The sequence below is a fragment of the Rhipicephalus microplus genome, chromosome 5 (genome assembly GCF_043290135.1).
Source record: "Rhipicephalus microplus isolate Deutch F79 chromosome 5, USDA_Rmic, whole genome shotgun sequence".
In the NCBI taxonomy this organism is placed as follows: Eukaryota; Metazoa; Arthropoda; class Arachnida; order Ixodida; family Ixodidae; genus Rhipicephalus; species Rhipicephalus microplus.
The window spans coordinates 10295234-10315533 of record NC_134704.1 but is presented as its reverse complement, the minus strand read 5'-3'; the positions used below and the strand labels follow the sequence as shown (position 1 = coordinate 10315533).

Here is a 20300-nt window from a genome sequence, read left to right as displayed (position 1 = left end):
TTTCGTACCAAATTTTAAAAAATAACAAGTGATAAAAAATTGGAAAATCATCGCCTCGCAAAGCTCAGCTCACGAAGTTGAAAACCACAAAATTCCCGCCCAGTTCTGCAGTTCTGGAACATAATATTTAATTCGGTAAATAATTCGATTAAGTGCAAGCGTTTAGAAGATACAGCTCTAGCATATAGGAAGACTGACGGTGTTCGATCAGCAAGGAGTTCGGAGAAATGGAGAGCTGGGTTTGTCTGAATTCAATGGTGCGGAGTGCAAGAAATGGGTTTATGAGGACAGCTTGAGGACCCATGGGGTGAATTTCAAGTGCTTACATGGGAACAACTGAAAACGTGAATTTTTTCCTGCTGTCTCGTTTTGCCCCACAGGTGGGGCGAAATGAGACACCTGGGGCATCCTTTTATTACTTTTTATAATAAACTTTCGAACTATGGCAACATAGTAATATTTACGCAGAACATACTTTATAATAAATATATCGAACTAGAATACTCTAGTTCACCGTATACTTATAAACAAGGGAAAGTTTCTGCATTGATGTTTAATCATAACAAATGGAATAAAATTGAATATTCGATGTTTTCAAAGTTTTGTCTCATTTTACCTTACCCTATCCTACACATCACAGAGAAACCTGGTACATTACTCACTATTCCAGACCAAGTTATGGAAATAAAATGTTGCGTCATGCCTTTCTTTTTAATTATTGTCATATTTACTCTCTTTAAAAATGTGTGTGTGTATCATTTAGTCATTCATTCTCTTATGCGCTTTACTTGTGTTTCTGATGAGCATGTATTTTAATTCGGAAATGCTTGTGAATGGGTTTCAAACTTTTTATCTTCATAATGGGGATGTTTAAAATAAAAGTGCTTTTACGAGAAACGTTTCACTGGTTATATTTCCTGAAAGCTGCATGTTACACGTTAGGTTTCGCTTAAAACGACCCTGAAACACTTTTTAATCCAGCCATAGAATGGATTTACTAAAAAAGCTTATTGCCTCACGAATTGAATGACACAAAAGTTTTGAAGTATCTGTCCAGTACGAGTGGAGTTATGATTTGTCGCAAGCTGCAATCGCATTTTCTTTTATCTCATCCGGACGAAAGCACTGGACGCTAAGCAGGGAGGAACGGCAGGGGCAAATAAAAGACGTCACGTGCGCCTCATGACCTTGAGCACTGTTTTTTTTTTATTCGAATACGCTACTTTTTCAGTGTGATCGAGCGCGTACGCGTGGACAAGTCGGGCTTCCCACCGCGATGCCTATTACGACCAAACGCGCCGAGTTCAAATCAGCCAATCTCTGATAATTGGCCTTCTACGAGTGATTTTTGAGCGTCTTCAGTCATTTGTAGAGAGAAAAGAAAGCAATTTTAGAGGATTTTGATAGTTTATTGTGAATTTTAGGCCACGTGCTGTGTACAATAATTAGCTCGCGTGTTAGCCCCCCCTACCAATCATCAGCGATTTTTGAGCATGTTAAAAAAGTGCTTTAGGGCCCTTTTAAATTATTATTGCCCTTGCCATTAAAGGCACATGTTTTTTTTTTGTGCATGAACCTGTTCATGCATTGTATTTTTCCTTTTGCACGTCTGCTGTCTGTTGTCAGAAGGGACACGGACCTAGTCAAGCCGATATGTAGATTTCTGTCAGCACTCTTCCTATCTGTACCTTGTATAGATTATAAAGCAAAGCTCAAAGTGCATAGGCCTGCATTTTATGTTCTCATGACGTTGGGGAGGTGGCGGTGAAGATAGGGTGGATGGACGACGGATGGTACTTTCGGGTGTACTCACCAAATAATGCTACTCATTGAAAGAAATCGCATACCTCTTGTTTCGTGACGGCTCCTGACGACAAGAAGCGTGACGGCCAGCAATGCGCCACTGAAGACGTAGTAAGGCACCGAGTCTCCCGACACCTGTGGTACGAAAGCGCCCAGGAAATATGACGTGGTTATTTGGCAATTGCGAAGGAGCTTTTGTTGACTTATCTCTGACGGCAAAGTAGAACGCCTTAAACAAAGAGTGCACTAATATTTTTTTCCACAATGTTTTGCGTGCTGAACTATACAGAGTAACCAGTGAGTATAAAGGTACGGTGTTTTATTTATTCGCGTTAGTAAGAATATAAAACTGTTCTTTGTCCGGGAACGTACGCTTGTCAAACCTGCAGAGAAGTTCGCTCGTGAACCTGTTTGTACATACAGTTCGGAAGAAGGATGACAGCCAACCATCAAGGATGGGTGTCGGCTGGTTTTCGTCGTTACAAATTAAACCTGAAACATTTACCCATACTTGCCTCGACACGGTGTTCAAGCGTGTATGCTATATATCACATTTTCGATAGCACAGAACATTATTCGTCCTAGAAGTTTCTAATTGGCGTTCGCGGTTGCTTTTTAATGTGTCTCAAAATGCATCAACAACGAGGTATTCTTCGATTCCTCATTCCTTAGCGCTTAGGATGAATTGTTTATTCTTCAGCACTTATATTATAACAAAATTAAAAAAAAGAGACCAAGAAGTTAATGAAAACCTCTGAAGATAGAGGTGACGCTAAGCTTCTAACTGTTCTTTTCATGAAACCATCGAAAACTTGTATGGAGTCATCCAGCTATTCGCGTCTCCAACTAAGCGCTTGCCACCTAGCGGCCGCGCCTTCAAACGGCGCTAACAGGGTGAACTCTGAAAGAACTTATGTTACCACGTTGTGAGCGTTCAGAAGCGGCTGCTTCGTTCTTTTATTTTCGCCATGCCCCGCGCGCGAGTCCATTAAAAAAAGAGAGAGAGATAGATGTCCAAAAACCAATAAAGTGTGCCGCAGTGCGTCATATCGTTCTATCACTTTCCGAAGAATGCATGCAGACGATGCGTGACGGAAAACGGCGCAAATCAGAAACTTGCGCATTGGAAAGGAGGTGACAGACACTTTTTTGTTCAAATTTGTAGTTTGTTGTTTGTTCAAGTTCATTCGCTCATGAAGGCTTATTTCTCCTCGGTGAGTACAGCTTTATTTAGCGTGTGTGCATTCCTATCAACATTCGGGCCTTTCTAAGCACATAGTATAGTGTTGTTTATAAGAGCAAGCGCTTTAGTAAATTTGCTGCGTTAAGTGTCTGACTGTATTTTTCGCATAAGCTTGTTTTCTGTTCACGTCGTAGTGATACCCATTTTCAAACTGAGCTGCCGCAACACTTCCCCACGAACGTTTTTTTTTATTTCGTATGTGTGTATGTACACGCACACAAACGCGCGCGCGAGCGTATCGTGCGTGTATATCCTGTACATATACATCACCTCCGTGCATTCGTAGCGTGCATAGTACGCGTGCATATATCTGCTTCGAATATCAACTGCTGCCAACATGAACAGGCGAGTGTTCGGAAGCACACGACCTTATTAATTAGAAACCTAATAACATAAATAGGCGAAAGAACGAAATGAGCACTTCTATTAGAATCGAAACTACGATTTTCCTAAGCTCAAGATACACAGCCCCAGGCGTAGCTCTGTTCTTTAATCAAGGGAAGCATGGGTATTCAGGTTTTGACGGTACAACGGAACTCATTAGGATACATGCAATCGGCAGCACGAGTCGCAGCGTAGTTGCCTCGAAAACTGTTAAAGCCTTGCCTGTAGCAGTGTAGCAACGCAGTGCAAAAGTGCTAGCGCGTTTCGGAGAGGCCCGCTACACATGAGCAGTTGCCTTTTTCAACCTCGGTCTCGCTAGACAGGTTCTTCAACTTGGAGTAAATCTGATGCGGTTCGCAGAAGGGGCGCGATGTTTGCGCACCCAGCGCTACTATTTTCTCTGCTTGGCGAGTGAAATCATGAGAATGAGGTGGCCAGCTACCTCTCGCCTTCGACGAAGCAACGCGATCCAACGACAATTCAAGAAGCTTCAGCACAGTGCCAAGCGAAAGTGCCTCGTTGATCCCACTCAACGCGGCCATCTTTGTTTTTCAACCTTTGTTACCAGCGCACGAAGTGTTTTCTGGAGTGGCGAATACCAACCTTTAAAAAGTGCAGCACTTTCGCACGATTATGCTCCCGATTCTCAGGTACGCGCTTTAACCTTGTTTCTGATACTTGTTTCTTTATTTTGTCTTTTTTCTTGTGTGTTATATATGTTGTACCCACCCCCTCTGTAATGCCCTACGGGCCCTGAGGGTATTCTAATAAATATAAATAAATAAACCTTTATTTATCTGTCAATGTATTGTAGCCTGCGATACTTCGGTGCAGCAGGCAGGGCTTAACACTTTATGTTCTTTTAGGTAAATTTAAAGTGCCCAACACCACTCTCTGTCAATGTATTGTGAAATATAGCACATATATAGGGGTTTGCTGCGGTTGCCAGGAATAATAGTCAAGGTATTGCAATAATTACGTTGCGCTTAATCACTAATTGCTTCTGATATTCAAGAGCGCTGCAATACTTACGTCTACAAGGGCTCCGGCTCCAACTGATCCCAGCATCATTCCTAATTCCGAGAGGCTTCGCTCAGCACCCTGCGTTCGCAAATATTTGCCTGATGATGGGCTTGACCTTCTGAGCTCTTCAAGCAATGCTTGTATTGACTTACCCGTAAAGCTGGTGTCTCCAAACCAAGGAACCCCTTACCCCAGCTGGCGCACACCAAAGAAATAATATGTAAAACTGAATAGTATTTCTTTCTATGGCTTCCCCCCCCCCCCCCCCATCCGGGACAATACACTTTGCCCGGGCGCTTCATTGAAATATTTCGCTTCGGCACACTAAAAGTGGTCGGCTGGACACAACGCGAGAAATCAACATAAAAAAAATCACAGCATATCCATGGAGTGAATAATGATGAGTCGAGCGAAGCTTCGGAGGGTTTTATTGGTAAACCGTGAATCGTTCGTCCATCCGTCAGTCTGTCTATTCGTTCGTCCGCACCTGCTGAGTGACTCATCGAAGTAGGCGGTCACGTACGAGCTAGGAGGGTCAGACCCACGGCTTTAGAAGCTTCGCCCCTCATATTGCAGCGTTCACGCAAAAATTCTGGCGATGAGAAAACTGAACTCCTAACCAGCATCATGGACCTTTCGTTGGGCTGAGGCCACAGCCGTGGCTGACGCACGCCAGAAAGGACATGAAAGACGCCATGCCGATTCAGCTGGAAATGGCGTTGAGATGGCCGCTTCCGCTAATAGAATACGACACTTACGTTAAAAGGGAGAATTTCTCAGTGCTAGAGAAATAAATAAAAGAAAGGAAGGAAGGAAGAAAGAAATGCGTTAGATCAGGCACGTCTTCGCCCACATTCTCTTGCTTCCATTTGTCCGACTTGAGAAGAGAGCCTTATTATTATTTTTTTTATGCTAAGCATCTTATGAGAGCATAATCCAGGGGCTTCCGTGCTCCACTGCGCATGTGCATCCCCTCCCCCTCTCTCCTCTCCTATGCCCCCACCCCCTCTCTCACGTTGCAGCGCCGACGCAGGCAGCATCTGCTGGCAATTTTTTTTATTGAAAAAAAAAAAAACTGACTGCTCGCGCTGCGCGACCGTTCCTTAGACTTGAACATATTTTAACACAGCGCATGACTACGCGGCCACAACAGAAGAAGGGGCAAACCGCAGCGCTCACTCACAACTCAACATTTATTGGAAAGCATGAACCAAAAAGGTACACTTCAACCTTCACATCCATGTTACCACTCTAAACAAGAAAACGGCAGCTCAGCTGATATCTTGAATAATGAAAAAAAAAAACCCTGATACCTAACTTTGCTATCATGTAGGGCTATAAATGGCACTCGTAGGCATCGTTGACTTCTCTTTTTCATATTATATGCTTTCACAATTTCTCGTCTGGTTTGATATCTGTGTGTCGGTAGAACTTTGGCTTCATGAAAGATAGGAGCGCTATGGCAGTGCGCAGCAAGCATATGATATAAAAAGAGGGGTGAACAGCATGCCTTTTATAGCCCTAATTGATAGCGAAGTTAAGCTCTTAGACAGCGCGATATCTTAACTTTTGTGCTGTTGGAGAGTACACGTGCAGTATATCGAGTTTTTTTTTTTCTTCAAGATGTCAGCTGACCAACCATTTTCTTGCTCTAGCATGGTCACATGGTTGGGAACGTTAATGCATTCTTTTTTTTTTCGTTTTTATTTCAATCAAAAATCAGTTACGAGTCAGCACTGCGTTTTGTTCCTTCTAATGTTGTGTCCGCGTAGTCGTGTGTTATGTAAAAATATGTTCGAGTACTGTAACCAGTTAACCAGCTCAGCTTTCAGTCCTTCTGCACAGAAGCGGTCTGTGGGCCTCTCTGTCCAATCGGAGTCTTCTGTCTCTCATTGATTGATTTGTGGGGTTTAACGTCCCAAAACCACCATATGATTATTAGAGACGCCGTAGTGGAGGGCTCCGGAAATTTTGACCACCTGGGGTTCTTTAACGTGCACCCAAATCTGAGCACACAGGCCTACGACATTTCCGCCTCCACCAGAAATGCAGCCGCCGCAGCCGGGATTTGAACCCGCGACCTGCGGGTCAGCAGCCGAGTACCTTAGCCACTAGACCACCGCGGCGGGGCTTCTGTCTCTTATTGCCCATTAGCGATTGGCATGTTCTAGTAGGAAACAGTGGTCCATCACTGCGTAATTTGTGACCCTCCCCCACTTTCGGTTTCTCTCCTGCGCAACGCCGCGATAAGCGTCAGCGAACGCTGCCGCCAATGCAAATGTTAGAGCGCGCTGCTTGAAATCTACACGTGGTTCCTTCTAGCGGCAGATGGTGCATTTTTTTTCTTTTGAATATTCTTTTAGTGTAAAAAAGTATGCAGAAATGCATTTAATTTGCTTTATATAGCTTATCATGCTTCAAGAACAGTCTCCGATTGAAACTGCTGTGATTGAAAACACTTACCAAGAAGAGGTTTCCGTCTTGTTCTAGAGTGGAGGCAAGGATTGTCTCCATGCATATGCTCATGCAGATCATGAAGAACTCCATGATGATAAAACCGACAAACGAGACTCCTAGGTAGACTACCTTGTCGATCAGCAAGCAGGATAACCTGTGGGAACAAGGGAGCGAGTCTGGTTGAGAACCTGGCACAAGTTCCACACATGTGTACCAAAGAAGAGGATTTAAAGAAACCCTAGAGTTACTAAAAGGAACCAATTTAAAAGGACAACTTATAGCAAGATTGAAAAAAGTATTAACATAAACCGCTTTCTCTGAACTTTCTCACGGTGTGACTGCTGGTGCGATTCCAAACTTCTACCGTGCAATATAGCGTTTGGTAACAAGAATATTGCCCCTTAACACCTGTACACGGTTTTTCGTCGAAGCAGTTCCGAACATTCGCGAGACTCTCGAGGCCAAATGTTGAAATGCCTCACAGAATGCCAGTGTTCGGTGCTGGCTCGCATCCCCGCTTTTATTCTTGCATTCGTAGAGTTTTTTTTTTTTTGTCCACGGACAACGCCGCCGACGTCAACGTTTCTGTAACATTAGCTCTTTAACGACGTGCTGAAGAATAGCGAAAGATAGATTCATGATGTGTTTAATAACTGAGACTGCGTTTTCTCCAATCAAACAAATAATGTCCTCTTCCTTATAAAATATATTGTGAAGGATGAACAAAACATACCCAAATAAGATTCCTTGGATTCCAAACACTGTCTGGCTTATCACAATGCCCCATTTTGGGGACAGATAGGATATCTGCACAAGATGTTGGATATACTGTTAATAAATAAATAAATAAATAAATAAATAAATAAATAAATAAATAAATAAATAAATAAATAATGATGTGTTTAATGTTCGAGCATACCATAGCTAATGATGCAGCCGGTGCGAGCATACCAAATACTTTGCGTACTGAAAACGCAAGTCCAAACTCCCACGGTGGTAGTCCTTTCTCGGATGCCTGGAAGGAACGTATGTGTCGATCATTTGGTACAAATGCATTCGCACAGTATTTTTTCTTCTTTTTTATTGTCAACCACTGCTCATGAATGACCAATCTTGGTTATTATTTAAATGGGGCGTTGTTTATGGAAGCGAGGGAAACAAAAAAGAAAGCTTAGTGGTATCATTACGTTGCCGATTCAGATTTCTCAGAAAAATTTGTGCGGTCACAGGACTTCCTCGAATTAGCTTAGGAACCTTCTACTAACGCATTAAGTAAATGTAAATGAAATTCAATCTCTTTTTGTAAGTGTGTATTGTTTACACTGTTGAAATTGTCTTGCTTTGTGTCATTGTTTTCGCTCAATCTAGAAGTACAATGGCATTATTTTTCTTATGTAAAAAAACGCCATGCCTGTGCGGAACGCGCAGCACAGTCACAGTGAAAACAAAAAGAGCGGTATTTCAGAGCTTTTCTAAACACTGTTGGGGTAACTGCTGCAAGCACACTTGCTGGGTACCCACTATGCCATTGATAATCATGATTTATGGGTAGTAGGCCGGCACTCACTATATACTATCCTTCGTCATTCTTCAGAGAAGTGTGGTGTGGAATGTAATGAAAAAAAACTTTATTTCAGTCCTGCAGGACGCGCTTAGCGCGTAACGGGCGTCTCCCACGTATAGGGACCGACAGGGAGTACCTGGCGGCCGCTTCGTGGGCCTGCTGGACGGCCCATTGCTGGTCGGCGAGAAGTGAGCTCCTGAGGTACCTCTCCCACTTGCTTGAGGTAGAGTCGGGAGGAGTTGTTCTACACTCCCAAAGCATGTGTTCGAGTGTCGCTGTGTGGTATCCGCGAAACTTTTGCGAGCAATTTCGTGCCAATTGTTCACGCAGTGGCTGACGGCGATGAGGAACTATGCCTGATGTGGGTATGTGCCACAGTTAATAGGTGATCAAGAACAAGCTGTTGTAACGGGTTGGAGCATTGAACGACCCACTTGTTACGCTGTTTGCATTTTGTGGTGCGTGGTTGTTCCTTTGCTGTTCTAAAACTGTTTGTACTCATATGAACGCGATTTCTTACCCGTCATAAAGCCTGCTTAAGGCAAGTTTGCGAACAACTCTCAAGCACCGGCGTGGCTCCAATAAGGAAAAAACCGGCGTGCCTCAGTGGTAGAATACAGAGCTCACACGCAGTGGACCTGGGTTCGAACCCCACGGTGTCCTCGGGGTGTTTATTCACTGAAGTTTTTTTTCTCTTATTTCGTGCGACAGTGCTTACGGACACCGGCGGCGGCGGCGGACAACTACGGCGCTGCGCGTGACCCGTGTTTTGATCTCATGACAGCTTTCGCTGTTAAACGAGAATCTATGTACACTAGGATTTATTATACACATGTGTCTATCAGTAATTGGTTTCTTTGCTTGTGCATTTACATAGTTCCATAATTTGCTTTTAGCTTGCGTTATCACTTGCCTTTGCTATATCTCTGTATATTGCTTTTGCATTGTCATTGCTGTTACAGGGTGGCAGGGCTTAGCAATGCTGCAACAGCTGCATTTTTTTTTGCCGTCTCCCTATTTTTTCTATATCATTTCCCTATTGTATTTGGTTAGTGAAAAATAAACCCTCCAATGGACAGAACTCTAAATAATGAAATAGTTATATGATAAATTGCTAGTAATTATTCAACTAATTGCTTGCCTGATTGATTGAGCGCATGTACTGCTTTGTGAATATGTCTCATATTCACCATCATCGAAAGAGTTTCTAGCAAATCGTCCTTGCAGAAAAAAAAAATCAATTCTCAAACACGACAGAAAAAAAAATGAAGAGGTGGCGTTGTGCGAGGAAGCACGTAGAAAATAATGGGAAGCACTCACCACTTTAGGGAAGAACGTGATCGGCACAGCTAAGAGCGCCGAAAACCAAAACGTCCCGATCAAGTACGGGACGCACCACGACTGTCTTTTAATCTGCACCAGAGTTCTCTTCAACCGAGATCCCAGGCGGCTTTCGTCGAGTCTGACGAAGTAGCGAATGGCGTCGTCGGAGTCGTCACTGTGTCGCTCCTGTCGCGAGCCGTAGGCAGCAGCCCGCCCGGAGCACATCGACTGGTCAGCCAGCAACGGCGACAGCTCCTTGTCATTCTCTGAAATTCAATTGAACTGAGAACGGCTGCTAAAACAGTGGTATGTAAAGCAGTTCTCAGAGGCATGAGATACTCAGTAAATATATAGACAGGCTCATCATTACAATAGTAAACGTTGAGACTTAATACATAATACAAGATCTTAGCGGACACTATTCAAATGGGATCGAAATATAGGCAATTGTAATGTCATTACACCACCGAAGCCTTGGTGGAAAGAAATTGCTTTAAATATGAACGGCATGGTAGCTACAAAAGAGATAAATTATGGTGTTTAGAATTTCTGCTGGTGGCACGGAAACGGTAGACGCACACTAAGCACTTCCCGGAACGATATTACAATTGTTTCGTGCCGTGTATAATCTACATTTGAAATTGTCATGAATGACTGCGTTATGCTTTACTTTTTTATATAAATATGCGCAGAATTTGCATGCGCGTTTACGATCTCTTTCGTGTGATTTACTTTGTTTAGTAACTGAACGAGCCCAATCGGTAGATTTCTTAGCGCATGTTTCGCAGCTATCAAATGTGCTAAAGACTTTTATTTTTGCCTTTCCGTGTTTTGTATCCTTTTGTGCTTTTAGGTTTCGTTCTCGCGGGAAGAGGACTAGCCCGAATGAGTTCATGTACCAATGCCTACAAGCTTAAAAAAATACAGTTAACATCTGGAAGAACATGCCCTTAATGATTGGTAGGTATCGTATTTGTTATCACAATACATCGATACCCGATCAAAAACCGTGGTTATGTAGTGATTATGGTTGTCTATTACTGAACCGAAGGTCATGGCGTAAAATCCCGGCCATGGCGGCCGCATTTTCGATGGAGGCGAATATGCTCGAGGCCCGTGTAGTTAAATTTAAGTGCACGTTAAACAACACCTAGTTGTCGAAATTTCCGGACGGTGTCTCTCATAATCATATCGTGTTTTGGGGACTTTAAACCCAATAAATCATCATTATAAATATGTGATACTTTAATGCGTTGCTTGTCGACATAGTATGACTTCATGCGTAATCGGTCTGGTGACTTTGATTTGTTCGAACAACCAATTTTCGTTTTCGGTGATCAGATATCACCGCAGAAGAAACGAAGAAAAGCAAAAAAAAAAGGAACGCTGAGTTATATTTTAATTTCGATGCGTCTTAAAGAAGCTTATGTATACTCAAAATTCATCCGGAATGACTCAGGGTAGGTTGCCTCATGGTAAAATCATAGTTCTCGCTCACAACTTAAAAAGAAAAGAAACTGGTCATAATTATTTACACAGAATATATTCTTACTATTGCCGTATCCGGGCGGATGGTTGGTGGGGTTCTAACCCATGCATACTTCCTAAGTTTCGCATTGTGTTGTGCGTCTATACGCGCACATATAGGAACAAACAGACGCACGAACATAGTACCACGTGCACTTAATGGGTTGACGGCAAGCAATAATGGCTCCCGTCCTAGAAAAAAGAAGACCGCGTGCTTTTCCGCTCGAGAGTCAGCCGCGATGATCTTGGCCCTTCCCCCTAAGTAGGCAGATGCCAATCTTTCAAGGAGCATCATCATCGCCATCATCATTGCATTTTTCAAGAGCCAACTCGTTTCAATAAAAGGGCCCAGTACATCTGAAGTCTCGTGACCATACTTAAAGGTGCATTCAGTAGTCAAGTTCGCGCCAAAATCACGACCACACAAAGAAAGAAAACACAGACAGGGTGGGCGCTCACTTGCAACTGTTTATTACTTGAGAAAACATGGTATAATATAAACCAACTTTTCGTCAAGGCGTGCGCTACGTAGTCGAGCCGTCGTTGGCCTAATCACGCTATAGGAACATGCATTGTAGATACCGTGCTTCCGACTCGTACAGAATGAGTGAAGTTTTGTTAACAAGATCGATACCTCGTTTCTTTATGTAGGGCCTCCAAAATTTATCGTACATGCTACCTTGATTTTGCTTTTACCCGAAATCCTTATCGGCGTGAAGCGTGCCATGCGTCCACATGGGATTACGTGTGCGCTTAAATGTGCACCGTCCTTATTTTTTACCATGAGAACGTGTTTCCTGACTCGATCATTGAATGAATGCAACCACGTTTATTCCACTTCGTTCGCGCCGAGGCCGCTGCGGTGGACAGGGCATTACAGCAGATGGAGGGGGTAGAGCTGCCTCCGTTTTATTAACGGACGTCTAGATGCAGTTACGTGGGGGGTTGCTTGAATGGCGGGAATATTGTGGCTGTCGCCGACCGGTGGCGCGGCCCGGTCCTGGAGGAACAAGCTGAGTGCTTGCCAGAACTCGATGGCGGGATCTTGGGCAAGGCTCCGGGCAGGCCCATGTCGGAAGACGAGTAGGCCAAGGTCCCCGTTTTATGGTAGCCAGGGCACGAAGCCTTGGTGGGTTGTACACAGGACACTGCGCTCCCAACACAAAAGGTTCAGATCAATCCAGGTAGTTGCACGTGGAGCAGAAACCGGTCATAGAAGGTGACGTGTCACCCCCGTGAAAACGGTTCAGCAAAAAAGGAGTAAGGTGTGTTCCTGCCTGAATTATCCGAAGCAGAACAGACTCTCGCTGTCTGAATACCTTCAAAGGAAGCGATGGTATTGAGACTGGATTTCCCACTGCTGTGAGGTAGGCAGCACGACTTTGTTTGGTAATGTGATTATTTGCTATCAGACCTGCTGGCTCCGGCGGAGTAGCTAGAAAAGAGAAAGGAGCATCGGACGCTCTAGCTATAGAGGTGAAGAGATGAGGGTGCGCTAGTCTATGAGCCTTGTAGATTTTAGGGATACCGCAAGGCTAGGGGACCCAGTGGATAGTAACGTCATGAGGACATCCTTGTGTCTGATCTTCTGTAGTTCAGGGTATACGTGTGAAGAACATTAGCTCATGCCAGATGGGTAGCCTGGGAATCAGTGTACACACGATGGTGAATTGAATCAGTTTCAGGGGGCATTTCGAGGGCCCACTCCAAATAATCTAAGACAGCCACTAGCTCTTCTCGTGCTATACATCGCTTTTGCTCATACATGATAACGTCGGCTCCGATTTTCATTTATCTGGTCATACCACGCAGTGGTATAACAAGTGTTACTGGTACCGTCTGCAGTAAGTGCAGCGTCAGCGTGCATGACGCGTTCAGTCATGGTCAGGGAAATCGTAGCCCTACCATGTCTTTTGGCGTAGTTAACTGGCTCATTAGGGTACATATATATTCAACGGAAGTGGCTTGCCATCGGTGATGATTTTCCAAGGCAGTGTTTTGTTGGGCAGCATGGGCAGTGTGTCGATGTCATACCCGAGAAGCATGAGCGTGTATCGCCCAGCATTCGTAGCGCGAAGCCTCGTATACTATGTGTGGATGTGCATGTCGACGAGCTCGGCCAGGTTATTGAACTTGTCGCAGCTCTTGAGCGCATCCAGGCGTGTGTACCTTGGAAGTCCGGTGACCATGCGTTTGGCCTCGTTGAGGAGCCGGTCGAGCTTGAATATCTGCGAACGGATGACTGTGTGATCAGTCCATAAATGATATGTGAGACGAGAAAAGCCTGAAAAAACTGCCACATTTCACGTACGTTTACTCCGCGAGTGTGATTAGAGACTCTGCGTAAAGCACGAAGGATTTATTTGCTAGTATTTGTAACGCGTTGGAGTCACGCGCTCGCTGTGCAATTCTAATCTAGGTGCATACCTAGTGTTCGGATAGAGGATTTTATTATTACAGGCTGATTGCCTAAGTGAAGTTCAAAACACGGCTTTTCTTCCTGCTTGACAAACGTGGTTCGGTCATCATATCGTATGAATGACGACAAACTCTGTTTTGCCCGAAGCAGTGTGTAAACCTGCTTTCATTGCGCAGTCGTGAATAATGTTGAGGGCTTTTTGTAAGACATCCTTCTGCTCACTGACGTATCCTTGATGCGTTCGCATGGTTACATCGTCGGCGCACACAGCGTGATTCAGGCCCGGCACCTCCGCAAGGCGTCTTGGTAGCTGGTGCATGGCTATGGTAAAGAAAGTGGGCGAAATCACCGAGCCCTGGTGAACGCCTACATGGTTGGTTCGTACGGTACTGGTGTCTTGGCTGATTTCGACTTGGTAGCTTCGCCCTTTCAGGAAACCATGCTAGCGAAATTGTGCCCTCGCATCAATAAAAGTCACGGTCAACAGCTCAAAGGCTCAAAAAAGAAGCATGCTTGGCCGTTCACAAAGTGTGCCACTGAAGTGATTTACAAAATATCGCTATCGTGCGGAAAGAGCTATGTTGGCCATACGGGGCGCTGCGTTAATGATCGAGCGAGGGAACATGGTAAAAAATAAGAACGTTGCGCATTTAAGCCCAGATGTGATTTTAAGTGGATGCACGCCACGCTTCACGCCAATTACGATGTTGGGTAAAATTTAAAGCAAGGTACCACGATAAATTCGGAGGCTTTATACATAAAAAAATGGGGTATCGATAGTGTTAGCCAAACTTCACTCATACTGCCTACCGTGGTGGGTAGTATGAGTGAGCAACCCGCTGGTCGCGGGATCGTATCCCGGTGGCGGCGGCTACATTTTCGATGGAGGCTAAATGCTGTAGGCCTGTGTGCTCAGATTTGTGTGCATGTTAAAGAACCGCAGGTGGTCGAAATTTCCGGAGTCCTCTATTACGGCGTCTCTTATAATCATATGGTGGTTTTGGGACGTGAAACCCCACGCATCAAATAAACTTCACTCATCCTGTACGAGTCGGAAGCATGGTATCTAGAATACATGTCCCTATAGCCTGATTAGGGCAACGATGGTTCGAGCACGTTGCGCATGCGTTGACGAGAAGAGCGTTTATATTGGCCTGTTTCCTCAAGCGACAAACAGTTAAGTGAGCGCCCGTCTCTTCATTTGTTTTTTCGATAGTTCGTGTGGTCGTGATTTTGGCGCGAAATTTACTATCGAACTCAGACATGCATCAACTGGCCCAACAGTGAGTTTTACTAACATAATGACGGGTCAACAAAAACAACTGACTACGCTTTTGATTTTAACAGTGCGGAAATTACAAGAAGCATCTCTCTAGTGACAAAGAGAGCTCGCAGCGGGAATTTCCCTGATGAGACTTCTCGTTGCTATATAGTGGTTGCTAACAATCGCATAGTCAGAGGTGTACAACCTAGCTACTGTATATGCACATATAGGAATGGAGCGTGACAGCAATCGATGGGTTGCAACGTTATGTGTTTCTATTCGGCTAATAAGGTTCCAGCTGTATAGAGTTAAAGTATAATATCAAGCGCAGGGTAGGAAACACCACCTATTCTCACCTTTCTCCGTAATACCGACAGCTGCCGACGTCATCATTCAGCACTCCAAGGGCTTCCACACTCCGATGAGAGCATTTCGATAAAATCGCGGTTATACCGTAGCTTTCGCGCACGTTGAAGGAAAACGTCGTTGCTTGAACATTGTTTCTTTAAGTGTTTTTCGGTTCGATCTGTAATGCGCCACTCCTCGCCGAACAGCTATCAGGGTTGACGATGAGTCTCTAATAGAATGATCACTGCTTGTATGTTTCAGCGCGTATCTGCACGAGTCTCATCAAGCACGCGAACTACAATGCCAGCGCTTTCCAAATGAAAGAAGTAACCGCGAGCCCAGCCGCGTCGACAACTCCCTCGGTTTTGGAGATTGCCATCTGTGCCCGTGTTGGCATGCTCACAGCAGGCTTACTTCGTTTCTTCGATTGCCTGGTTTGCGTTATCGCGCTTCTTCTGTGTTTATGACCCTTAATCTCCCTTCGTCTCGTGGCAGTAAAACCACCATGGTGTTGCCTTCTTCGAGCCGACTGGGCGAGAGATTCACAAAGGGCTCGGTGGGTACGTAAATAGCAAATTTCCTGACGATAGTTATAGCGCGAGAACAAAACGGAGACAACGTCGTTGCGTTCTCACGCTATAACTATCGTAATGTCATATCAACTAGCCCAAACTGCCACACTTCTAAACAAATTTCCGTTCGTTTTTTTGTGCACAATGTTGCCAGACAAAGTAGTATTGTTTGCAAAGTTTACAAGGGCAGCGTGACTTAGCGAGTCTATATCTTGCAGTAAAATTTGCAGCTACACGTAGGTCACGTGACTGGTTGAGCATGGCAATTTGTTTTTTTAACACGGCGAATTGATTGATTTGTAGGGTTTAACGTCCCAAAACCACCATTTCATTATGAGAGACGCTGTAGTGGAGGGCTCCGGAAATTTCGACCACCTGGGGTTCTTTAACGTGCACCCAAATCTGAGTACACGGGCGTACAACATTTCCGCCTCCATCGGAATTGCAGCCGCCACAGCCGGGATTTGATCCCACGACCTGCGGGTCAGCAGCCGAGTACCTTAGCCACTAGACCACCGTGGCGCGGCTTAACACGGCGAATGAATTTTGACTGTTATTTGTGAAATAATCGTAAAAGTGGATGACACTCGTGTATCAAAGCAGCGGCGACATTGAAGGTGCGCAAATATACTGCGATAGTATAACACAGCGATAGAGGTATACCGTAAGTGTACTGGGTTGTCGGAATTTCCAGAAAATTGCATCAGCGAAACAGCGGGATTTCGAACTTTGATCAACGAACGAGCACAGCTCAGTGATCCAATCTTGTGTCGAACTTAAGAATAAGTAGATGCCCTTTCAAACGTGTTCTCGAACGCGACAAACACTTGTCGTGCGACTAAGTTCGCCGGAAAGCGACTGTTCAAAAATGGTCAATTTGGTCGCAAAGTGGCGGCTTTGACACGCAGGCTCGCTGCTCAATTTTAAAGACTTCGAGCGTATCTATCTATCTATCTATCTATCTATCTATCTATCTATCTATCTATCTATCTATCTATCTATCTATCTATCTATCTATCTATCTATCTATCTATCTATCTATCTATCTATCTATCTATCTATCTATCTATCTATCTATCTATCTATCTATCTATCTATCTATCTATCTATCTATCTATCTATCTATCTATCTATCTATCTATCTATCTATCTATCTATCTATCTATCTATCTATCTATCTATCTATCTATCTATCTATCTATCTATCTATCTATCTATCTATCTATCTATCTATCTATCTATCTATCTATCTATCTATCTATCTATCTATCTATCTATCTATCTATCTATCTATCTATCTATCTATCTATCTATCTATCTATCTATCTATCTATCTATCTATCTATCTATCTATCTATCTATCTATCTATCTATCTATCTATCTATCTATCTATCTATCCGCCTACGACTTTTAGCTCTTCTGGCCGTGGACTATTTATGCTTCTCTTTCTTACTCCTCTTCTTTTCTGTCTCTTTTCGTTCTATTATTCTCCTTTTCCCCCACCCCAAGTGTAGGGTAGCCAACCGAGCCAAGCTTGGTTAACCTCCCTACCTTTCCTCTCTATTTATCTTATATTCCGGAGCCCTCCACTACGGCGTCTCTCATAATCATATGGTGGTTTTGGGACGTTAAACTCCACATATCAATCAATGTCATGATCTTGCTACTCCTGTGGTGGTTTCGTTCACATGACATATCGCAAAACTGGTATGGTAAGACATCGCTGCATGGCGAACATAAGTGACAGGCCCTCGCGTGGAAATCATGACATGCGTGTTATGTAAGAACATGAATACATACCACGCTCATGATGCGCTAACGGCCGTTTTGCGAGCTTCACATATACCAAGTTTGGTAATAAATGACCAGTTTTTGTAGGTTAACCTCCCTGTCTCTTCCTTTTAATTATTCTTCTCTCCAAATGACGCGAACGGACGGCGAAGACAAATGACACGCCCAAACACGATAACCGTGATATGCGTGTCATGTAAAACATGAATACATACTACGCTCATAGTTTACTCGCGGCCATTTCGCTTGTTTCACATATACCAAATTTGGTACTACGGGACGTGAATGGACGACGAAGATCAATGACACGCTCAAACATGATAATCATGACATGTGCGTCATGTAAAACATGACTACATGATACGCTCATAGTTCGTTCGAGGCCATTTCGCTTGCTTCACATATACCAAATTTGGCGTTACGTGATGGGAGTGGATATCGAAGGTGTATAAACATGATAATCATTATATTCGTGTCATGTAAGAACATGACTGCATACCACGCTCATGATGCGCTCGCGGCCGTTTCGCTATTTTCACATATACTAAGTTTTGCACTACGTGACGCGAATGGACGACGAAGATAAATGGTGCGGCCAAAAATTATAATCATAACATGCGTGTCATGTAAATGATGACTACATGCTACGCTCATAGCGTGCTCGCGGACGTTTGGCTAGGTCCCCATATTCCAAATTTGGTATCACGTGACATCAATAGACGACGAAGGTAAATGACACGTCCAAACATGATAATCATGACACAGAATTCATGTAGCGAATAATTTACGTCCGCTTCGTAACATTGTACTGATTTTAATGTGACAATTTAATCTTCCCCATTCGCGTCGGATATTTCATTGACTCCCACTGTACGTGGGATCTACCAATTTTTTCGGTCGTGTAATTGCACTCGCAAATCCCTGAACCAATAGAATGCGCAGGAACAGGACGTTAGCCTATTTTACGGGGCGATAGCAATGCGAGCGATATGCGAGGAGACGTTAATTTTGTGTGGCGAAGGGCCTCAGTCCTACGAGAGTGTGAACACGACAAGCCTTGAGTCGCTTTTTGGTCGCCACTCGCGAATAGTCTTCACAGTGATGTCCTTCGTAGGTGTGAAGAAGTTTTTACTGAAACATTTCTAATCATAACGTTACACATACATGAGGCAATAATAACGTAAAAGAGTAGCTACTTGGGATGATTGGTATTGTATATTTGAAAGAAATATACCTGCACTCTGTCCTATCCGTCTTCTTTCTGAAATGTTCCCTGACAACCAAAAAAACATATTTTTTCAAAGATAAGGTGTTGTTTTTCAACTTGACAGACCCACGATATCATAGTATGAGACGACGTAAGCGAGGGCTCCGGAAATGTTGACCGGCTGGTGTTCATTAGCGTGCCCTAACGGGGTGTAATAAGCGGCACGCTTTCGCCTCTATCGAAATGCGACTGCCGTGGCTGGTATCAAACCCGCGACCTTCGGGTCAGGCACCGCTACACCACGGCGGAGACGATGGGTAAGAACAAATGAGACTTCCGGAGTCTTATCGCTATCAAGTTCTTTAACATGCAGGCAAAATTCCATATGCTTCTTTACTTTTCCTATTCAGACCAGCTGTCTTCAAAAGTTTCATGCTAAGACCCATACAATGAAAATGGACACTCAGGCAGACCAATCGCTGGCACGAATCTATAAGGCTTTAGGTACACCTGTAGCGCTGTATCGTCATCCCCCTGTTGCTTCATCCTAAGAATGTCTTTGTGCTTAGCACACATCGGCGCCGTTGGGTGACGGGCCATGCCGGCTCATTGCATTCGTAAGCTCTTTTTTCAGTGCGCCCTGGTGAACTTCAATACCAACGTATACTCTAACTATGCCCTGCACTCGGACTATGCTCACTTATCAGCACTATCTATATCCGTGTGATTTTGAATCGACTTCCGATGGACGTGGGGATTTACGAGCAAGTAGTGACTGTAACGGTGCATTAAAAGATGCGTAGCTTATTCACCAGTTCATAAAATGCAGTGTGTGTGGGCTATCAGGAATGAATTCAGTCACCATTTGGTGTAAGATAAAAAAAAATATTATTTTTACAAGTTGTTCATGGGATACCGTTAAGTTCACTGTTGTTGCTGTATATCACCCGCTTTTACCACGCCCATCGCTGCGCAATATTTTGCAGTTGGTGAACACTGCGCCGTTCATGCTGCACTACGTATTGCCGCCCCCGTCTTTCACTAGCGTGGGTTAGCGGTCTTTTTTCTGTGCGTCAACCCCATATGACGGTGCGAAGTTGCAAAGAGGGCGAGGATAAACGCATGACCACAAAGCGTGCTCAGCTGGGGCCATCGCCAGCAAAATTATTCTCTTTACCGACATAACCCCGTATCACCGCCATAATTAAACGAATGCTCGTGTATTAGGTACTTGCCTCCCATAGTTCCAGTTGAGGTATCACGGCCAGAGTTGGTGCTCCTAGAAACATCCACAAGTTGCAGCAACGCTCCTCTTCTAAACGAAATTCACGCGTCCAAGTCGGAAAAAAGATGCGCATGCTCCCACTGCGGTGG

The 20300-nt window shown here is 44.2% G+C and overlaps 1 protein-coding gene across 2 annotated transcripts in view; it reads right to left on the bottom strand.

The window, feature by feature from the left end:
- Positions 1-20300, bottom strand: part of LOC119174019 (MFS-type transporter SLC18B1) — a 44222-nt gene extending 23922 nt beyond the window's left edge. The window contains exons 1-7 of one of the 2 annotated variants that reach the window (XM_075894830.1): positions 20162-20300; positions 9795-10063; positions 7830-7925; positions 7644-7717; positions 6917-7064; positions 4463-4531; positions 1848-1938 (exon numbers count right to left, since the gene is read on the bottom strand). In XM_075894830.1, the coding sequence (XP_075750945.1) occupies positions 1848-1938; positions 4463-4531; positions 6917-7064; positions 7644-7717; positions 7830-7925; positions 9795-10063; positions 20162-20168 (754 nt within the window). In that variant the 5' untranslated portion in view covers positions 20169-20300. Of the gene's footprint in view, positions 1-1847; positions 1939-4462; positions 4532-6916; positions 7065-7643; positions 7718-7829; positions 7926-9794; positions 10064-15363; positions 15540-20161 lie in introns of those variants that run through there. The other variant, XM_037424797.2, reaches the window with a different exon arrangement.